The sequence below is a fragment of the Condylostylus longicornis genome, unplaced genomic scaffold, assembly GCF_029603195.1.
Source record: "Condylostylus longicornis isolate FDR11 unplaced genomic scaffold, ASM2960319v2 ptg000671l, whole genome shotgun sequence".
NCBI classification, from domain to species: Eukaryota; Metazoa; Arthropoda; class Insecta; order Diptera; family Dolichopodidae; genus Condylostylus; species Condylostylus longicornis.
Window position 1 is genome coordinate 1 of NW_026578621.1, and position 21415 is coordinate 21415.

General features: G+C 47.2%; 2 protein-coding genes across 2 annotated transcripts; both read left to right on the forward strand.

Moving 5' to 3' along the window:
• The first annotated feature begins 4684 nt into the window (after window positions 1–4684).
• LOC129617865 (40S ribosomal protein S23-like) lies at window positions 4685–5175 on the forward strand. The gene is given in 3 exon segments (XM_055532907.1): window positions 4685–4765; window positions 4767–4874; window positions 4927–5175. Coding segments are annotated over 3 exon segments (438 nt in total).
• A 7941-nt stretch (window positions 5176–13116) lies between these two features.
• Window positions 13117–13855, forward strand: LOC129617864 (uncharacterized). The gene is made up of 3 exons (XM_055532906.1): window positions 13117–13186; window positions 13260–13360; window positions 13466–13855. Exons 1-3 carry the CDS (start codon window positions 13117–13119, stop codon window positions 13853–13855), a joined length of 561 nt encoding a protein of 186 aa, XP_055388881.1.
• Window positions 13856–21415: the final 7560 nt, after the last annotated feature.

Sequence of the window (21415 nt, forward strand, 5' to 3'; positions counted from 1 at the left end):
GTCTAGATACTGTCGCTCTTGCCCCTCCGGAACAACACCCAGGATGTCGTCCACACAAGATACTACTGTTGCACCGGGGCATCTTTTTCCCAACTCTTCGTGGATTTGCGACATTGCCATCACGAAGAGGATTGGGCTGATGGGATCCCCTTGGAGGATGCCGTTCGTAATTTTAATGTCTTGTGTTTTCTGGCCTGGCATCTTCACTTTCGTTTCGAGCTGTTTGTACTGTGACCTGATGATGTTGGACACAGCTCTATCCTCGAATTTGTCGGCTTATGAGAATGTCATGATGCACCGAATCAAATGCCTTTGAAAAGTCCGTGCTGATTAGCGAGTACCGTTTCGAGGATCTCTTCGCATTCTCTGCTGCGTTGACCACCTGCTGCACCGCTGTGTCCGCTCCTCTCCCATTTCTGCATCCATATTGGCTCTCATGAAGCAGTGATTCGGCTTTGTCCTTCACCCGTTGCAAGATCACTGTGTTCAGAAGCTTCAGGATCATTGGTTCGATTGTGACGGGCCTCCAATCCCTTCTGGTCACTGTTTCTCCTTTTGGAAGAGGGATTGTCTTCAATCTCACCCCATGATTCCGGGACTTCTTCTTTTTCCCAAGCACTCTTGATCACTTCTGCGATCTTTCGGATGTCTTCTTTCCCAAGAGCCTTCAAATCTTCTGCCCTCACCGGGTCCTCTTGCTTTCCCCTTTTTCAATCTATAGCCATTTTCACTTCCTCCTCATCTGGCGGATCATAGAAGGTCTGCGCTGATGAAGAAGGAGCTGTGCGTGGAGGATGCTGTTGCCAGATCTTTTTGAACTCCCCTGCAATGGCTTGAAGATGCAAGTTCCTTGGGATTTCCTGCCCGTCGTCCTCTACCAGCTTGTAGCGTGTTTGCGGCCTGTTTATCTTCCGAGCTCTCCAAAATCCCATAAGCGCTGACGTTTCTGTTGCCTCTGTCGTTTGCGCTTTGGGAATTTGCCGTATAACATCACTCCACAGGTCCCCGACTGGGCCCCGCTTGGAGTAGTATGGTCTTCTGTGCCGACGGAAGATCATCCTTGATGTTACTACTTGGGTTTGGAGCACTGCATGATCTGCCAAGTCCTCATGCCACGTCACCTTGGTGTTGTTGAAGCCCCGGTTCTGCCGCACGAGGATTCGGTCCAACCGTTCTCATTGCCGAAGAGTTACTTGCCTTCCATGTGGGTTGGTGGTCGAGCATCTTATATTCTGTCGCTGCCAGCAAGGTCTCCAGTCTGTCGAAGTTCCTCACTCTTTTCGCGCTTTTTCAACTGCTCTTGACCAGCATTGAAGTCCCCCAAGACTGCAGCTGGCTGCTTCTCCCTGACCAATTGAGTGAGCTCCTTATAGTGAGAATCCAATGCTCCTTCTTCCGCTCCTTCATGTGGCGCATAGGCTCCGACGATGACATAGTTGCTGGCTTTGACTATGATTGTCCTGAGGCCTTGGAATTCAAACTCAATGGGGAGGCAGGACCCCAATCCCAATGTATTGATTTCCAACCGACGCCACGCTAAACTTGTTCGTGCCTATCATCATTTCCGGGACATGTATGGAGATCTTTGTTTCTGTCAAAATGACGATGTCCAGTTGATTCTCCATCATGATTTCGCTCAGTTTCTGCATTCTTCCACTGAGGTTCCCTTTGATGTTGACACATGCGATGTTTGGGCAACATCGTTTAGCACCGCCTTGACTTCCTGTGCTCGCTCCACTTCTTTGTTTTGCATCAGGAGGTTGGCTCCCACCACTGCCACTGAACGCAGGTACTGCCTTACCAAGTTTGACGGCGAGTACTTGATACTCTTGGCATAGGATAATGCCATTCTTTGAATTTGCTGTGTTGTCAGTGGATGAGCTTGGTCCCACACTTTTTCGTACGGAAGGGCTCTCTTGATGTTGCTGTTGAGCTTTGCTGCCGCATTCATCACTTCGAGTATCTGTTCTTGCGTGGTGATCACCTCCAAGACGTTTCTCAAGGGGTGTCGCAGCTCTATGATCGACCTCGCTGGTGCCCCCTGTTCGTAAAGGTTGGATCTCCAATCTTTGTAGGAGACTTCCTTCGCGTCTGGGGTGTCGATGATCCAGAAGGCTGCAAGTGTGACCGACCTCGTTTCTCTTGGGGGAGTTGCTTGGCGCACAAACTTGCTTGCTGGTGCTGCGTGGTCCTGGCTGGTTTGTGGTTTCCCTAGTAGTGGGGCGTCCGCTACCTGCACGGCATCTTTTTTCTGAAACAGTGCTTGGGCGTAAGTTTTTCTTTTCTGTGTTTGTGTTGGTTGTTGTGGTGCTTGGGGTTGTGTGGCTCTGTGCTGTGATGTTTGTTGCTGTGGTGCTGGCTTGCGCAGTGTTACTTTTCTTTGCAGTGCTTCTGTTTGTATTTGCTGGGTGTGCTTTTGTAACACCTCCAGCGATGCCTTTACCACTACTTCCAACATGCTTGGTGGTAGTGGCATCTGTACTGCCAGCATTGCTTTTGCTAGGGCCTCCGCTAGGGCTTCTTGCAACCCCGCGGGGTTTAGAAGCAGCTCCACCGGCATTTCTTTTGCTGGAACCTGCTCTGGGGAGCAGAGTTCCGGATACGACAGAGGATTAAATTGTGGAAATCAGATATGAAACAAATACTCAAACGATTATAAAACAAATTATAAACAAGATTATAAAACGAATTATAAAACCAGATTATAAAACACTATTTCAGACAAACTCTCAGACAAACGCTCGGATAAAACTCTTCGAATAAGCAGATTCACACACGACTTTACAGCAAACAAAAACTCCAGTAAAAGGCGAAAGAGTCGTATGCTCTGTTGGGATTGCAGAATGATATTATTCTAATAACACTGAACCCAGCTGGCACGCATCACCAATGGAACATGCTTGGGACAATCCATCGCTGGATTTTGTGTGAAGGGTTTGAGCTTCTAATAGTTCATCAGAGATTTATCGGAACGGGAATCAGATAGAACCAATTATTGACATGCTTAACTGTCCCAGGCGGAATCTGTTCGACAATAATAGAGCGCCAAATATTAAGGCTCCACTTGGTGGATGTGATGACATTTTATCGACGTGGTGAACTGCCTTCCAGCAGAAGTATCAGCTTCCCACTCCGAAGGCTTTTTTTTTTCCGTATAATGGTCGTCCCGCTTCCACCGAGCGTCCTACCCGCTCACCCTTGTCTGGCTGAGCCACCCCCTGATTTGGTCAAGAAGGCCTTGCCATATCGCAGGGTGCTACGGTTGTTGATCGTTATCCATATTCTCTTCGTCATGGCACTCCTCATTTCGCCTTCGCCTCACTTAGCTTTTTCAAACACAATCTCCGTGTTCATTGGACTCATGACTTGCAGCAGCACAATGCCCCTACGGTACCACTTCTACGCCTTGTTCACAACATTCGTTTTCTTGTCTTCAACAATTCGTTTTGCGGAACGTGTCTCACTTCCAGAATTCGGCCATTCACATGACAGCCGTGTTATCCAGTTGGCACGAGCGATCGATTTAATCGCGAGAAGTGAGAAGCAAGTGACTGGAATAAATCCTCAAATTTTTGTTCGGAACGCGGATAGACTCCCAACTCCTGAAGAAAGGTTACAAAGGAGCACGGCGTTTGACTCGCATGATGTGCCGGAGTTGGCGAAATTGTTTGAATCCCCCCCGGGGGTCGCCGAAAATAAAAAGCTGGTTCTTAACGGTCATTCGTTTCTGGAATCTGACAAATCAACAGGATTACTTGATAGGTGGCTGATTGGAAGGAAGGCTGCTGAGGTTGAGGACTTGCGAACGATTACAGGATATTCACTGCTTCAATTCGGAGGATCGCCTCAGCGTGTTTTAGATCTTGATGCGAAACGGATTGAGGAGTACATCAATTTTAGACCAGCCACCTGGAGATCGACGCTAGAAATGGTTGCGCTGGGAAGCATTAGCGTTCTGACTGCTCTCTCTAGTCTGGTGGCATTTGTTTGTGGTCGACTGATTGAAAAAGAAGTGAATCTTACCATTGCCAGAGCATTAGGACTCGATGAAGTGGATGATAGCACACACGTTTTGATTTCACCGAGGGAACTTCCTCCAGCTCCATACTTGAATGATCCCCTGGGGGAAAGGGCTGCCCCATATAGAGCGTTCACAGGACCAGAAATGACGCTAGAAGGATGGCTGGGTCAAGAGACGTCTAATAATAATGAAGAAGAGAAGCCGCCAACCGATTCTGAGAACCAGCAGCCAGAAAATCATAGAAGTGTTTAATCCTCGATGTGAATTCCGTTTTTAACGATTTTTACCAGCTTTGGTTTTTTTTATAAAACTACTAAATATTTGCAGATGCTACCAAAAATCGATTGGTGATTCTTTGAACGCTCTGTGATAAAAGGTGTTCACACACATTAGAAGCACCACCATGTGTCAATGCCTCTGTTCTTCTGACTCACACACATTCTCAAAATGCGTCAGTGCCTCAATTCAGTTCAAGCTCGTTTCTAGCTCAACCGAGTTAATTGAAGAGACTTTATTTTTTTTTTTGGTTCTCCTGGTTCAAGGTCGTGCCATCCTGGGACCCTTTCTGTAATTGTCCCAAAAGCGTCCCACAGAAACTCAAACAATCTGGCAAAAGGACCACCCCCAAGCGCTTTAAAGAATTAGCCTTCGACCGCGTCGAAAATGGGTTCGGGTCAGCCCCACGGTATCCGTACAGCGCGCAAGCTCCGTAATCGTCGTCGAACGCAAAGATGGGCGGACAAACAGTTACAAGAAGGCCAACCTTGGCACTCGATGGAAATCGAACCCCTTCCAAGGTTCCTCCCATGCCAAGGGAATTGTTGTTGAAAAGCTCGGTATCGAAGCTAAACAGGTACGCGTTATCATCTTTGTATTTCACATATATTATTATTTTATTCTCTTAGCCAAACTCGGCCATTCGTAAATGTGTTCGTGTGCAATTGATCAAGAACGGCAAGAAAATCACTGCATTCGTTCCTCGTGATGGCTGTCTCAACTTTATCGATGAAAATGACGAAGTTCTCGTCGCGGGTTTCGGACGCAAGGGTCATGCAGTTGGCGACATTCCAGGTGTCCGCTTCAAAGTCGTGAAGGTGGCTGGTGTTGGTCTCTACAGTCTCTTTAGAGAGAAGAAGGAGAAGCCTCGTTCATAATTGATGTTTTCTCCCGTTAGCTGACGCTAAATCAACGTGACTGCCCGACTGTAATACGTAATAGATGAGAAAGAGGTGTCGAAGAACATCCAGTTCCATTGTGAATTGTGAGAGACACTATCTATGAACGCCAATTTGAGCAGTTGTGTCTGTTCCAACTCTAAGACACAACTGCTCAGATTGAAGTTCTCACACTCCTCATTCAATCGCACAGTTTTTGGAGACAGGCAGTTGAAAAGCTTAGAAGCGGCAGATCTTCGGTGGCATTCCAAGCAAACGCTGGATGGCATCTGTTTTTGATGGAAGCACGGACAAAAGAGTGGTGCTTACAATGCCTTCGCGAGCGCTCAAATCAGTAGCTGTGAAGTGCATAGCAGCAAGCGGGTCTGGAAAAATGAACTCTGGCACAATGGTCGGGATACCAGTATACGCTGACGCACTGTATGTGGCGAGATAGTATCCATCTACAAACAAGATCCAGCTTTTTCTTGCATATTTTTTGCAATTGACCGTTCTGTCCCACTTATGTCTTAAGTGGCTGTTAACAGGTCCGGTGTTCCCCGCCAATAGAGTGTTATTATTTGTCAAATCCCTTGTTCTTTTGTGTTATCCCGCGTTTCCTTGGTGTGTTGTTTTTTGTTGATCGCCTGTGGCGCCCCAAAATTTCGTTTCGGAAAACCATTTGGATGGTCGAGGTCGTATGAGATAGTTCGGTGAAGAAGAATCTATCGGAGCTAATTTGTAGGTTTTCCTCGTTTGCAGTTCCTTCACCGTTTTTTTTTTTAATTTTCGCAGTTTAAAAAAATCATGGGTTGTGGGCCTTCCTTCGCTAAATGTAACTTTGATCCAGCCTCAAAAGGGCCAACTATTGGAGAGTTAACCACGACGTTGGCTAGCCCGTCCCATGTTTATTGCCTGGCGCAGCATGTCGCTGAATGGCCAGACTATTACTGCTTGGTCGACTGTCGCAGTCGGTAGGTCGTATTGCTTTCCACCGCTCCCTTTCAACTCTTTTTTTTTCCAGCAAGGCTTATGATAAGGCCCACATAGTAAATGCTGAACATTCATCAGATGTAGCGCAGTCAATTCAAGAAAAGACAAACGAGCTAACAGTGATCGTTTATGGTGACAAACCCGCTTCAGCCCCCGTAACAGGGTTTTTGAACACGCTGAAATCATCGGGTTCGAATCCATCGATGGTTTACATTCTTGAAGGTAAGTGCGCGATGAATAACGCTTGCTTCATTGATTTTTGTCAGGACCATTTTCCGCTTTCAAAAGCAAGTATAAGGTGATGATGTCGAACTTTACCAAGACACAAGGGGAGCAACCAGGGCCAATTGAACTGATTCCAGCAACAAAATCAAACCCTGCCGTTTATTCGATTCATAGAAATTTATTTCAACATTGCAAGACAACAGTCGCTTATTTGGGATGCAGCACGGTTATCAATATCTCATCCCGTCGACTATTCTTAAAAACAGCTGCAATTAAATTAGAAAATATTCAGTTCGATAGCGTCAACGAGCCCTACGACGAGGCTATCGGCACCTTTACACGCTATATCAATGAGAAGCCAAGATCCCTCAGCAAAGGAAACATTTTGGTGAGTAGATATGATGTTAATAGCTTGACCTATTTGTTTGACAGCTAATTGACGAAACGGGATGCGATTATGGGAGTCTTCTTGTTGGATGGTATTGGTACAACAAAGGCCACAATCTAGAAAGAATTTGTGAACATCTGAGCGCAAAAATGGGAGAGCTCGGTAAGTGCCCCCTTCGAGATAGTTGAGACGTGCTTTTGTCAGATCCTTGGTACTTGGATGTGTTGAGGGCTTGGACGGAAACGTAAATGCGTGTGTTCCAAAGAATCTGTTTTCTTATACCTCAACACTGGGTAATTTTTTTTGACACATTTCACTTCAGGAAAAAGATTTTGAACGGAACAAAAATGGTAGTTCCATTAACTAACAAAATGCTACATAATACGCTGGCATCTGAAAATGAAACATGAGACATGAGACTGTGAATGCCTGTTCGGAAATGTTGACTCACTGGTTGAACCAACTGCACAGCCTGCACTGCTCTGAGTGCATCTTCCGCTTGAGCCTGTTCTGCTGCCCTTTGTGCCGCTATGGCGGCTTCAACGGCACGAACAGCTGCCGCAGCTCTGTGTGAAGATGGCGGTTGAAGGACAACGGTACAAGGAGGCGGAGGAGCAAAGTAGAAACAAGGCTGAGAAAATTGATAAGCCATGGGGCTGATGCAATAATAGAAGGCCATTTCAGAGTTTTGGTGGCAATCGGTAAATTTTTTCTGTCCCAACGGGTTCCTTCAGGATTCACATCAGTAAGACTTCCGTTCTTATCTGTTCTCATATTGGGCATCACTTCAAAAATCTCTGATTACCACCACTTTATTGATGGGTGAAACAACACAAAGTACATTTATTCAATGATATTAATCTAAGCAAATGCGTCAGATTCAGCTTGAAGATCGCGCTCTTCCTCACGCTCGAATGTGGCGTCATCTCCTCCTTCCTCATAGTTGACTGGGCCTGAGGATGTTCCCCTCCGGCTGTATGCGTAAGCTCCACCACCGATTGCGGCACCAAGAAGGGCAACACCACCGAAAGCTCCGGCAGCAATCACACCAACCGGTACACCATTTTGGGCCTCCTCGGTCGCAGTAGATTGGGAACCCGTTGATGTGTTGCCTTTTGTAGGGCCAACTGTGCTAACTTTGGTTTTTGTTTGGGCTTCACTGGTTGTAGAGCCTGCCGGAGCGACTGTTGTATAAGCATCAGTAGAGGCATCTTGAGTATATGTAACCATATCTGTGATTGTGGAGGCATCTTCCGAGGTGAATGTAACATCTGATGAAACCGATTCAGAAGTATATGGGGTCTCATCTGAGGTGGCTGTTGTATCAGCATCAGTGACGGTGTAGACATCTTCTGTGAATGTCTCAGACCCTTCCTCAGAAGTGAAGGTATAAGCATCTGAAGTGGATGTTTGAGCTTCTGAGGTAACAGTATCCACATCTGATGTAGATGTGGCATCATCGGAGGTGGTTGTATACTTGCTGGCTGCTGTGAAAGTATATCCGGGGATAATGGAGGGAACGGCGTCTGTTGTCGATTCAGTTGACATCTCAGTTGTAGTTGTTGTTGCCCTCTTGGTTGTTGCTGTTGTTGTTGTCGTTGTGGGTTTTGTAGGCATTCTGGTTGTTGATTTCGTTGAAGTTGTCGTCTCTTGATCGCAAATGATCTCCTTGATACCATCAACAACTGTTTGAATCAAATAGCTTGGGTTCGTTGTGGCAAGATCACGAATAAGACCTGGAGCAGCCATCTGTCTGAGATAGTCTTCCCAGACACCACGAGCCCGGCTACCACTGATCAAACCAAGGAAGAAGACATCCTTTTGTCGCAAAGCGGCTCCAACTTGTTGAGGTGTGGGTGGAATACTCCAGCAATTGTCGGAACCATCCCCACGCCACCGCCAGCCGAACCAGATATCATCTACAAGAGAAAAGATTGATATTTGTGGTGAATTAAACGGTTGGCCAAAAAAATAGATGTTTCTTACTTGGCATGAGCGAACCATAATCTGTTGCTACTGCAACAATTTTAATGATTCGTTTCTTGCCATCGGGAGTCGTTTTAGAAGTGGACCATCCCATATTTTTCTGCATCACTGACAATGCGGTTCCCTAAAAAAAGAAAAAAGGAGCTTGCGGCGCTCCATAAAGGTCTTGCACTTACCATCAACGATGTTTCTGGAAGATCGCCTCCATGTCCTTGTGGTATTTGTTTAACACTTTGAAGGAACTTGTTGGCGTCACTGGTCAACGCTGAATGGAATTCATAGCAACTGTCGGACAAACTTCCAGTTCGGGATGTCCAGTCAGCAAAACTTGTCAAGCCAAATTTGCTTCCTGGGTAGAGAGTTGAGATAGCGCTAACGAGTTTCGGCATGAAGACATCCTTTAGACTTGGCACGAAATGTTTGTAGGATTCCGTCGTATCTTGACTCAAGACGAATTCAATTTGATAATTTTCGTACCGCGGAACACAATTCCGGGCAGACGAAGCGAGAACAAGAAAAGAGCAAATCGCTCCGATTCCGGAGAGTTTGAAGAAAGACAACTTCATTTTGCGTTCGACTGAGTTTGATTTCTACCGGGAAGTCCGTTACTGTCATGCATGGTTGCCGTTGGCCCATGATCGAGTGTGAACCTCTCTAGTGGAGTAAGCTAACATTAAACACATCCATCCAATGACACATGCACCAAAATCAAATAACAATGTCCCAAATAACAATGTCCCTGAAAACTTCCGTTCAAAACAAAAAACTTTCGCAATCACACCGGTGAACAGACATTCTAGGCACGCAGTCAACTCTCGGGTGCGCCCGAATGCGGCGCCTCGTTCAGTGGTTCCAAGATGGTTGTCGAGCTGTGCTTCTATTTCTAGTTCTCTCCATTCTAGCGGAGAGTCAAGATGCGACAGATAAATCCCTTCGTGATTGGGAGCGTCTGTTGAAAGAAGAAGATCGATGCAGGGACGAGCAATTCATTACAGTAGAATGCTATCTTGGTAAGAGCAAATCGTCAATTGAGGTTCGATATATCTTGATCAGGAATGGTTGATCCTCGATGCGTCCCGGTCACTCGTATCAAGCGTCAGTGCACGTACACGTCGATGGAATCAGGGGATCCAGATCGGACAACGGGAATGTTCGATGTCGGACATGCTCCAAGATTTGACACTCTTAGCCGTCGCGCTTTGAAGGCCAACATTCTTCTTCCCTTTCGGGAGCTTGTGTCCCATCCTCGAATCAGAAAAATTTTGCATCACCCAGTTGAATTTAAAAGAACGTTTTGGAAGATTCAGACGCTTATCGGACGCTTTCTCGATGAAGTCGAAAGTGTCATTCTGGAAAGCGCTCTAACATTGCCGCACTACCCACCCCGCATCAACTACAGAATCCCTCTTATTATCGGAGATTTCGCATTTCTGGAGGAACGCCAGCCAAGCCTCCGATCTGCGTTTTACTCGCTCGTCCGTCTAGCCGTGAACCGTTTTGTATCAAAGAGAGGATTCGTGTTTTTCGGATCGCCACGTTATATCACCCACATTCAGGGAAGTCAAAAGGGAGTTGGAGAATACATTCAAGCCTTTAAAGCTTCTCTTCTTGGACAGCCGTATTACACAATTTTACCTCCGCAATTCCGACAACATTCGGGATTAATAAATCTTCAACCTTCCCCTTTTCTTTTCATTGGAAGTGATTTCTCAACGTTTATCTCAACGTTGGACGATCGCTCAAGGTGAGTTGCATCAACCACGATGTAGTTAGTGAGTCAAGTAAAGGGACGAAGAAGACTGGTTAACCCCACGATGTTTTTCCCTGCAGTATGTCTGAACTCAAAGTGTGGCACATGGGTAACTATCCAAAGCTTTCAACACGCTTCCTATCACCGCGACTGATTTCTGTCCCTTTCATGAATTTGGGACTACTAAGAGCTCATGCTGTGTTGTTGAAGGCTTTTTGTGAGAAAAACACAGACGCGGATGGAATTTGCCATTTTCCGTGTTACCAGAAGGGCTTCATCCGAAAGTGTGAAGTACGTTCAAGAGAAGTCTTAAGCCTTCTTCATATGATTTGTATCAGGGATCGACGCCACGATTGGTTGGAGGTCGGCTCTTCTTCGACCCAAAGGATGGTGTGCGAATCGCATTCTCGTGTTCTAAATCACGCAAAGAAATCGCTCTCGTTCAAAATAGACGAGCGTGCGAATTATTGGGACTCAACGTCTCAGATCCCTCGTTTGTTTCAAGAAGTCGTATTCGTCGGTGCCATTTGATTCAAGGAACGGGAAGCCATCGTCAGTGCAGGGACGCGATCAAAGCGCACTTGATCTACGCACCACTCCCATACTGCAAGGAAGCTCGAAAAGCTGGATTTCCTGCCCCCGGGTCGATCAAAGATATCTTGAACCGTCCCATGCCGGAGATTGTTATTGGTGGTAGATACGCGGTTGGTTTGATCCGTCCCCATGCTCTAGATCGTGGACAGGAGCGACTTGATCTTCCCTATTGGCGATTAGAGTCGTTGGCAAGGGATTCATGCAAAGCGCTCCTTGCTGATACTTCCATCTCTCAAGGACAAGAATTCATCCTGAAGAGTCAGTGTTTCAGCCGTAAGTCATCAAAATAGAATTACAAATGATTTCCTCACTGCAGAGTCATTCTTGCTGGAGATGCTTGCTGCGGTTGGCGCCAAACCGGACACAACAATTGTGCTTCGGCCGGGTAGAAAATGGGTGCTCGCAGGGTCATTGAATCTAGGCCTGGAGCGAGACCCGATGTATTTCCATGATCATATCTATCTAGGAGCAAACCATTGGAGAGAGATTGCAGATCAGTCATTTAGTTCAAATCTCTCGCCAGTGGAACTCTAACCAAAGTAATTTTTTTATTTTTGCTCAAATAGTGTGTGTGTTTGTTGCTCAAAGTAACAGACAAACAAAAAACAGCTCAGGTGATCTTACGATATCTTGGAACCTGTCGAGGTTGGGCTACCTGTCCTTCTTGACCTGCAAGTTTCTGAGGTTGAACGGAGGGCAAACTTGGGAATTCCTGGCCTTGAGCTTTTGGGTGCTGAGGAGGAGCAGCGCTCATTCGTACTTGGCTTTGCGGTTGCTGCATTGGCTGTTGTTGGTCTAATGGAGAGCCATACTGCATGGGCTGCATGGGCTGCATTGGCTGCTGTTGCTGCATGGGCTGCATTGGCTGCTGTTGCTGCATGGGCTGCATTGGCTGTTGTTGGTCCATTGGAGAGCCATACTGCATGGGCTGCATTGACTGCTGTTGCTGCATGGCTTGCATTGCGTATTGCTGCTCCAATGGACCGCCATACGGCATCTGTGGCATCTGCAGCATGTGTTGATTGGCATATTGTTGAGCTATTTGTGCGAGCATTGCCTGACTCAGGTCTTGTCCAAGCGACGCATTCGCCTTGACAGATGCGCCTTTTCTACAGGAAACAACAGTAGCTTCGATGTTAGCAATCTGAACTTACATCAAGGCTTTGAATGCTTCGACCGATGGGACCTTGATTTCTATTTTTTGCGCTGGCAACCCGCGTCGTCTCTCAGGATACGGTGATGGCTGTATCTCCACATTTGGTTTTTCCTTTGAAGGCGGTCTGGATTCTGGCTTAATTGAAGCAACCTCCTTTTCGTCAAGCTCCGGTGGATTCAGGAATGCATCAAACATATTTTCCATGTTTATATCGCTTCCCCGATGACTGGAACCAATTCCTGGAAGCTTGCTTTTCCGCGCGATACCCGGAAGGTTGCCTTTGGGAGGGCCAGCCCAACCACTAAGCTCCTGCTCGAGGGGTTCATTCTGTTGGATGTCGAGAGCAGAGAGGAGAAGTAATGAGTTGATACCAGCAATAGGAAGAGTAACGCATGACAGCACAGCACCAACTTTAGTGTGGGGTGAAGGTCCGAAGTTCTCACCGATAACCTGATGTCGAGCACAAGGAACACGAAGAGGATGCATGGACACGAAAAAGGGAAATAACACAATTAAAAATGCTAAACAAAAAAGACTGGCTTAAAAAAGAAAATCAACAAAAGGCCAACAGAAAGTAGCCTTGTAGGTTCTGCACGACGGACAGGACAAAGCCGAAAAACCCAGTTTCAAAAATTAAGAGCACGCGGAAACGAAGACAGAAAGTTTGATTGTATCGCTAGAAATTTCAGCAATTCCGCCGACGAATTGAGACATTTGGGACTTCGAGTTGACTGCATGACTTTAAGCACCAAATAATTGCGTTTGTAGGAGATTCTTTGAAATGACCAATTCTTAGTCTTGATGGGAGCCACATGTTGTAAAAATGGCTCCATTCAGGACCAAGCGATAATGTTCAAAGGTGTTTACAACAACGGAGAAGGAATATCGCAGATCCTCATTTTAGGACCGAGCAATTCGGGTAAGACCGCAAACACGAGAATAGAGGAAAAAAATACTCGATGCAGGAAAAACGACGTTGATGTATTCGACAGTCGTTCCTGGATGGACAACGATCGAGACATCAATGGAACCGTCGACGTCATTCCATTATGAAGAAGTTGTCAGAGGAACGATTCAATTCGGGATTTGGGATGTAAGATAAACGTTTTAATCATTTTCATCTCTTGTTCGATAATCTTCAATTCGATATTCTTCTGCATGATCGATCATCTCTTCCGTCATTTAATTCTTTCGTTAGGTTTCTGGTGCTCTTCAGCGATTGTGGCCATTATTTTATCGAATGATCGCGCTCGATGGACTCGTTTTTGTCGTTTCAGTGTTTGATTCTGATTTTAGAACTCCACGCGAATGGATTCGTCGCCTCATCAACGAAGATGAGTTGCGTATGACCCAAATTGTGATTGTTATCAATATATTCGATCAATCAACAGAAGAGGTAACGCCAATGGTCGATGCACTGACGACAGGATTGGGACTTGAAGAATTGAAATCATTGACAGACAATCCAGATCGTTTTCGTTGGATCGTTGCTAATGCGAAAGAAGGTGAAAACGATTCTGAGTGGAAATCTGTTATTTATCAGTTTGTTCAATCCATGCAAAAAATGCGATTTGGAGCAGAGAAGTGATTTGTTTGTTTTCGTGATTTGTTTGTTCTTAAATGGATTACAGAAAAAACTTGCTAACACGCAAATAATTGACAAGGAACGGAACACGAAAAAACGAGAGATTTCCAAAATATCAAGAATAACATGGAATCCTTGATCCGCAAGTATTCAGATAACTCCACTAACGGACGCTCGACGACGCATAGCAGCAAGATTTAAATCATCCCCTTGATGCGGTTCATCGATGCCACGCTCCAGTCTAGGAAGCTCAATTGCTAATGGTTCACTGGGATCCGTTCCATCCTCTGGTAATGACACGGAGACATCGGCACTCGAAGGAACTGAAGATGCCTTGTCCCAACCGCCAAGCTCTTCATCGTCGTTTCTCGAATTTCCTCCGGCATCCGCGATAAATGTGTCGCCATGACTTCGTCGGCGTGCTACAGCCAGATTGAGCTGCTGTTCATCAAGTGTTGCGCTATTTCTTTTTCGGCGATTGAAATACATTTTCTGTTTGAGCTTTTTCCTTCCGTATCCTTGATGGAGGACAAACGCACCCTCTTCCGTCATCGGAAAGTAGCTGATCCCGATATCACTGTCTGTTCTGACTAACAGAATAGCAGGAAGGGATTCTAGGGATCGACTTCGACCTCTCAGTCGTCTTGGTTGCTCCAGGCTCTTCCTTCTAGTTGGATTCGTCTGGGGATTTAAAACTGGGGAGACGGAAATGAATTCGGTTTTCTGAGGTTTTCTTCTTCCGATGCAGCAATAAACGAGGTGGCCAAACAAATCTCGCTTCCGTCTGCGTGGAACATCGTTTGACATTTCGTGAGAACAGGCGCAGAGAATGACGTGCATCAGTCACAGAAATTGCGGATAGGCTCAGTTCAGTCTGACGTCACTGCACGACATTCGATTCAGACCGTTGAATTGACAGCGACATCTCATCTTTGTATTTGGACACAGTTGCCATCTTTTCGCACAGTGGTGAACACCATTCAATAACGAAGAGTGAGACGTCACACATTGTATGCAACACTTGCTAGTATTTTCTCCAACGGGCAAACCTTAAAAAACGATTCTTTCACACGTTTTGTCACATAGTTGTCTCGATGTCACCGGTACTTGAAAACCCAAATCCCAAACTGATTAGACCTATGATACAAAGATTATGGAATGTCCATCAAATTGAGAGTGCCCCAGAGAGTTCTCTTCACATTCAATTTCCATGCAACAGTTGTCTCAGTAACGGATAAAATGCTCTTTTGTTGGGACAAATCAAAAACAGATTTCAAAACGAACTTCTTGGAAAATGAGCTTCTTTCATTCTTCTCCCCCAGCACCAGAATAATACAATCGTCTGTTTGCTATTTCCTTTTCAAATCTTTCTTCAGAACAGTTTTCTAATTTTGTACAACACTGATTACACGATTTCCACACTCCAAAAATTCCCCGAGCGATGGATCCTACAAGCTCTGTTCTTCGCAGTCCAGCTTCCATCTGTTGAAAAATCAGTATGAACAGAAAGAAAAATAACTTTCTTTCTTTACCGCAGCCATTCGAGCTTGAACGCTTTCTGAAGGCATAGGATCCTCCAGCTCACTTGGCTGATTCCCCATTTGCTATAGAAAGGCACAGAGGGCAATAACTGTTAGGACCACAGTTTTAGCGGACGGGAATCGACTGTCTTCACAATAACAGGAGATCTATCTGAAATCATCGTTGCTAGTTGAGAATGCGATCGTAGTGGATTTAGTTTGGAAAAGTTACCAATAAGAACCCAATTTATGGGTTAAAAAAGAACGCACAACGCTGTCACGACAGATGGAGCAAAAAAAGTTTACCCTAAGTCGCCTTCGTTTGTAGAAGGGATGTGTTCCACTGGGATAGTTTTGCGATCAGCCAATCAGAGAATTCAGGGAGGTATTGGATTTGAGGATCTCTCTTCTTGGACCATACAGTGAATCCAAATAGCGTCAACTCCCACGACGTTCCACTAGATGGAATGTTGAGAGCTGTCGTTTGCGAGTCTACTCGACAATCCGGCGAGAATTTTCGCGCAAACCAGGTGAATGGGTTGGATAGTAGTGCGCTTTCAAATTCACCCGCATTCACTTTATAAAACTCTGAGGGAGATGAGGGTCGAACGAAATGATGCCCTAGTACATTGCACGGTTCTTGTCTAGACCTCCAACAAGTGTATGTGTGCCGAAATTCTGGCTCTACTGAAACAACAAAAAGGATTCAATAATTCCAATGGTCAACACTTACAGTATACCTGTTTCAGTGGGTACCAATTCTGCAGAGGGAATCGATGAACAAGGCCAGCATTGATTTGGGTCTGAAATGTTGCACGGCCGATGACATTGCTCAATGCGTAATAAATGAGATACTCGTCAGGAGATGCCCATATTCTAGGACCACTGTACCAACTGCCACACACCCAGAGGTTCGGATTTTGAACCAAAGTGAGAGCATGATACCGATTCAATACCACCCACTGATCATGCTTCCGTATGAATGGCATATTCACATTTGGAAAGAAGAATCGACTCCGCGGATTCTTCTCCCACTCCCGATAAATGAAGCTAAACGGCTTGACGGGAACTGACACACCCGAAACGAAGATGAATGAGTCAATCTGCGTGTCTTGAATGGCCTCATGCAATAATTGATATTCGACCCAGTTTAGATTTCCCCAAGAATTTTCAACAGTTGGAACCAATCCGTTATGAATCGCTTTTGGTAATTCATCCTGAGGGACAAATTCGCCAGACTGGTGTGCGTAAACTCGTAGGAGGTTGACAGCTTGCCCCTGCAAAGCTGACCACTCGATTGCATTTTTAAACCACTCCGTCCAAACACGGGTTTGACTCATTGGTCCGGTCAACAAGAACAGCAGCGCAATTTTAGCTGGCTTTCCTGACTTTTCATTTGTTGGGACAAGAGTCTCGTCAATCGGCCACTGAAGGCTGGCAGTCTTTTTCCCCCTCAAAGCGCTGATCGCTGGATCACTTGAACATCCATATTCTGTCCCAAGACGCTTCAGTAGCTTCCGTTGCACCTCAGTCGTATTCTCGCTGTCAAGTTCCGCAACGTCGGCGGGATCACCAGGTAACACGCTGCTGGACTGCCCAGCTAATTCTCGGATGGCGTCGTCGTACCGAATGAATCCCCCTTCAAAATCGATTGGGAGAAACTCATCAAGTCCAATCGCGATTCGAAGGAAACTATTTGTCCTTCCATAAATTAACTCGTGGAGACAGAGTGACGTGATGAACGTCGAAAGGAGGAGCAAAAGGAAACAACAGAGGCAAACCCGAGCTGTTGAATTGCGCGGAATTCCATTGATAAATTTTGTTTGTCTCGGGAGTGATGGAATTAGGTTGTCGTTCATAAAACAAACAGGCCCCCGCAGGCTGTTCCGCGCTGTGTGGTCCGTGAAGTGCAGCTCACTTGATCTCAGCGCGAAAGACTTTGAGGAAAAGGGTTGTGTCTGTTCATGGTGGTGTATGAGGAAAACGAGAGAACAGAAAAGGCTAGTTTGGGTCGTTTTACTGGGTGCCAAACACCTCCTGTGGTACCTGAAACAAGCGTCTCCTTCTCGCCAGGCAGTACAACCGGTACGGCGGGTGTGGGACATGTTAGCTGTTTTTGTTTGTTTTTTTACTGGCTCTCGGACTGGTTTTTTCTAGCTGGTTTTTTCTTGCAAAACAACTGCAAAAATCTCACACTCTGCAATTAACTTTGCGATGCACCTCTACAGCGTTCCGGACGCCATCAACCTCACGCTCTCGCCGATGAACCTCGCCACAATCGCGTGCCTCCTGGTGGCGGTCCGCGCGCTGTTCGCCCTCCGTGGCGTGCGCGCGGCCTACTACTGGCTTCGAGAAAAAATCCTTCTGTCTGACGTCTTACTCGTCGTGTTACTTGGCCTTCCCAGTCGCCTGGGCTAATAAAGACGCCTTCTGGAGCGCCCTTCGCCAACTGACAGGCGGGGCGAAGGGACTCCTAGCACCACGGGCGTACTTGGCCACCCCTGCATATCACGCAGCCAGCGCTTTGGCTTTCCTGGTAGCCGGAATGGGATTAAATAGCATCAGGTCTGGGTTCAGAGGGTCTAGCAAGGTAAAAAGGAACAGCTGCATCAAGCATGGTGCTTGCTGATGACGATCGAACGTGTAGAATAGACTTCTCAACACCGTCCCCTTTTGAGCGTTTGGCACGTCAAATTGCACAAGTATTGCTCAAATGGAAGGAGGACGGGAGCATCATGAGCCAATCAGAGGCTGCTGTGAAAGAGGAAGCAATTAATACTGATTTCAGACCTGCATGTCACTGACTGATATCAGGACCAGGCACTCTCCTGGTAGCGGCAACGGCTCCTTGAACCTGTTTTTCGTTCCAACTGTCCTCCAGCCGTTGGAGAGGAACGGGCGTCGACGTGAATGGGGATTGGATGTTGTTGGTTGAGTGACGATAGAGCGGACTTAGGGGTGACTTGGGGTAGTGCAGCAGCGTCAAGAAAGGAGGACCATGAGGAGGATGTCGGGGGAGACGGAGGGACAGGAAAAGAGCCTTTTTTGGGTTGCGCCATCTCGAGAAGGGAAAGGTTAATCTGTTGTAGAGACTTGGGGATAGCGCCCTTGAGTTGTCGAACGTGAGCCAAAGGGACTTGCCGTGGAGGACTGTTTCCACCCCACGGTTGGACAATCACAGCTTTGTCTTTGATTTCCACCCCACGGTTGGACAATCACACCTTTGTCTTTGATTTCCACCCCACGGTTGGACAATCACAGCTTTGTCTTTGATTTCCACGACTCTTGCTGGCAACGACCACTGAGAGCAGTATTTATGAGCGTCGTACTGGATCCCATGCTTGGTGTCTCTGTTGTGTTCGCCCAGTTAGTGGACGACCCAGTCATTAACTTGGACGCCCTTCACTTCTACTAGCTCCTGCTCCTTCTTCAAGAGCTGGTCTTGATAGACGGCACGAAGGCGTTGTTCTCGCAGCAGCGGACGTGTTGTTCCGTGTCTTCTATACGCCTGCCAGCCGGGCAGAGGAGGTTCGAAGCCGAAGAGGAGGAAGTATGGAGAATGCCTGGTGGCGGAATGCGGTGTCGAGTTATGAACTGACACGGCATCGTCCACAGCTTGCTCAAAGCTGGCGGCGCCTGCATCAAGGGCGGCGGCCTCGAGACCACGATGAGATGCTTCGTTGATGGCGTTCCCTTGTGGGTAATGCGAGCTGGTGTGAATCAAGTAAGAGCCCAGTGTTTCGGTCACGTAACTCCTGAACTCGTGGCTTGTGAAGGAGGAGCCCCTGTCGGTGAGGATGGCCATTGGTTCGCGAAAGGTTTTGACCCATTTTTCTTGCAGAAAGGAGATGACCGCGGACGTTCGTGTTGACATGGTGACTTCTGCCATGATGAACGAGTGGCGTGATCAATGACGACGAGACAGTGATACTTCGTGTTGGATATGGTGCGATATCCGACGTCATCAAGGCTGATGAGCTGTAGTGGCGAGGGACGGCAAAGGACAGAAGTGAGGGTGGATAGCTTCGGAAACTGGTGGTGTCTCATGCAGATGAGGCAATTTGATACGTAATCTCTAACGTATTGTACCAATCCCTTCCACCAGACCCATTTCTGCATCCTTCTGATCGTTCGTTGAATGCCAAGATGTCCTCCAAACCGGGACGCGTGGAACCAGAAGGTGATGACTTCTCGTAGTGACGAGGGGATGAAAAGCTTGTTGGTTCTGATGTTGTATCTCATTCCGTCGGGTGCTTCGTAGGTTGACTTGAGTTCTTCAAACTCCATTGTTGCATAGTGGCGTCGGATGTCTTCTGGCTGTGGGACGTGCGGAACCATGACGTTGAAATTCGTTGGGAGGACGTCGGCGACGAAGCAGGGCACGGCAGAGTCATCGATGTCTCGTTCGGCTGACTCGTCGTCTGGGGTGCTGCGGCTCAGCCAGTCCGCTAAAAGGTTGAACTTTCCTCTGATATGAGTGATCGTGAGATCAAATTGTTGTAAAAATAGGGCCCATCGCTGAACTTTTCCTGACGATGCTTTGTCCATCCATCTTAGGGATTCATGGTCAGTGAGGACAACACATTTGCCGACTTTGACATAGTCGCGGAATTTCTCGACTGCCCACTTGATGGCGAACGCTTCACGCTCGCGTGTGTCCCATCTCCTCTCGGCCTGCGTGAGTCTTTTTGACGCAAATTCGATGATGCACAACTCTCTTTCCTGTTTTTGCAAAAGTGCATTTCCTATCCCGCTGTTGCTGGCGTCCGTGACAATAACGAATGGTCCTCCACCCCGGGGTGCCATTAGCATCACTTGGTCACTGAGTTCTTGGCGGAGGCTGTCGAAGGCATGTTGTTGTTCGGACTCCCACTTCCAGCGAGAGCCTTTTCGGAGTAGATCGGTGAGTGGTGAGACGATGGATGAGAAATGAGGGATGAAACGACGGAGGTAGCTGGCACAGCTGAGAAAACTTCTTAATTCGTCTTTGTCTTTAGGCGCGCGGGCATCGCGGACGGCAGAGACTTTCTTTGGGTTCGGGCGGATGCCACTAAAACCCACAAGATGCCCCAGGAGTGGCACCTCGCTCTTGAGGAAGTCGCACTTCCGGGTTTTCACGAAAAACCCGTGGGAGATACAGGTCTCCAGGACTCTCCGAACCAACTGAAAGAGGTCAGGGATGTTGTTCGCGTAAATGACAATATCATCAATGTATGTTAACACACCCCTTCCGTAGAGCTCGCTGAACGCGACGTCGACCGCTCGTTGGAATTCCGCGGGACTGTTTTTGATGCCAAAAGGGAGCACGTTCCACTCAAATTGTCCAACGTGTGTGACCAAAGCTGTCAGGGGTTTGGTGGCTTCGTCGAGCGGAACGTTCCAGAATCCGTTGTTCAGGTCAAGGGTGATGTAATGCTGATGGTGGGCGGCTGCTTGAAGATTGTCCCAGAGCAAGGGAAGGGGGTAGCTGTCGGATACAATGGCTTCGTCGAGCGGAACGTTCCAGAATCCGTTGTTCAGGTCAAGGGTGATGTAATGCTGATGGTGGGCGGCTGCTTGAAGATTGTCCCAGAGCAAGGGAAGGGGGTAGCTGTCGGATACAATCCTTTTGTTCAGGCTGCGGTAATCCAAGCACAGCCGCCATTCTCCGGACGGCTTCTTTGTGAATAAGGGGCATGATCCCCATGGTGATTTGCTGGGTCTGAGTGCTCCCGCTTTGAGCATGAGGTTGATCTGCTTTTCGAGTTCCTGCTTGAGTTCCTCTGGGAGTTGGCGAAGCTTTTGTTTTACCGGTGAGCCGGTTGTTTGGAAGTTAACTGGAGGGCACCTGGCCTGTCCGACTCGGGGGCGTAGCCATGCCTCCTTATGAGTGAGGAAAATGTTCCAGAGGTCGTTTTTCGTGCTGTTGCTGACATGCTGAGTCAGTTGATCGAAGACGGTCTTATGGTTCTTAATGAGCTCGTTCTCCCCCAGACTGTCGTCGAAACCACGTTGATTTTTTTTGTATCCACTTTCCTCCCAGGATTTTCTTCCGCTTCAGCGG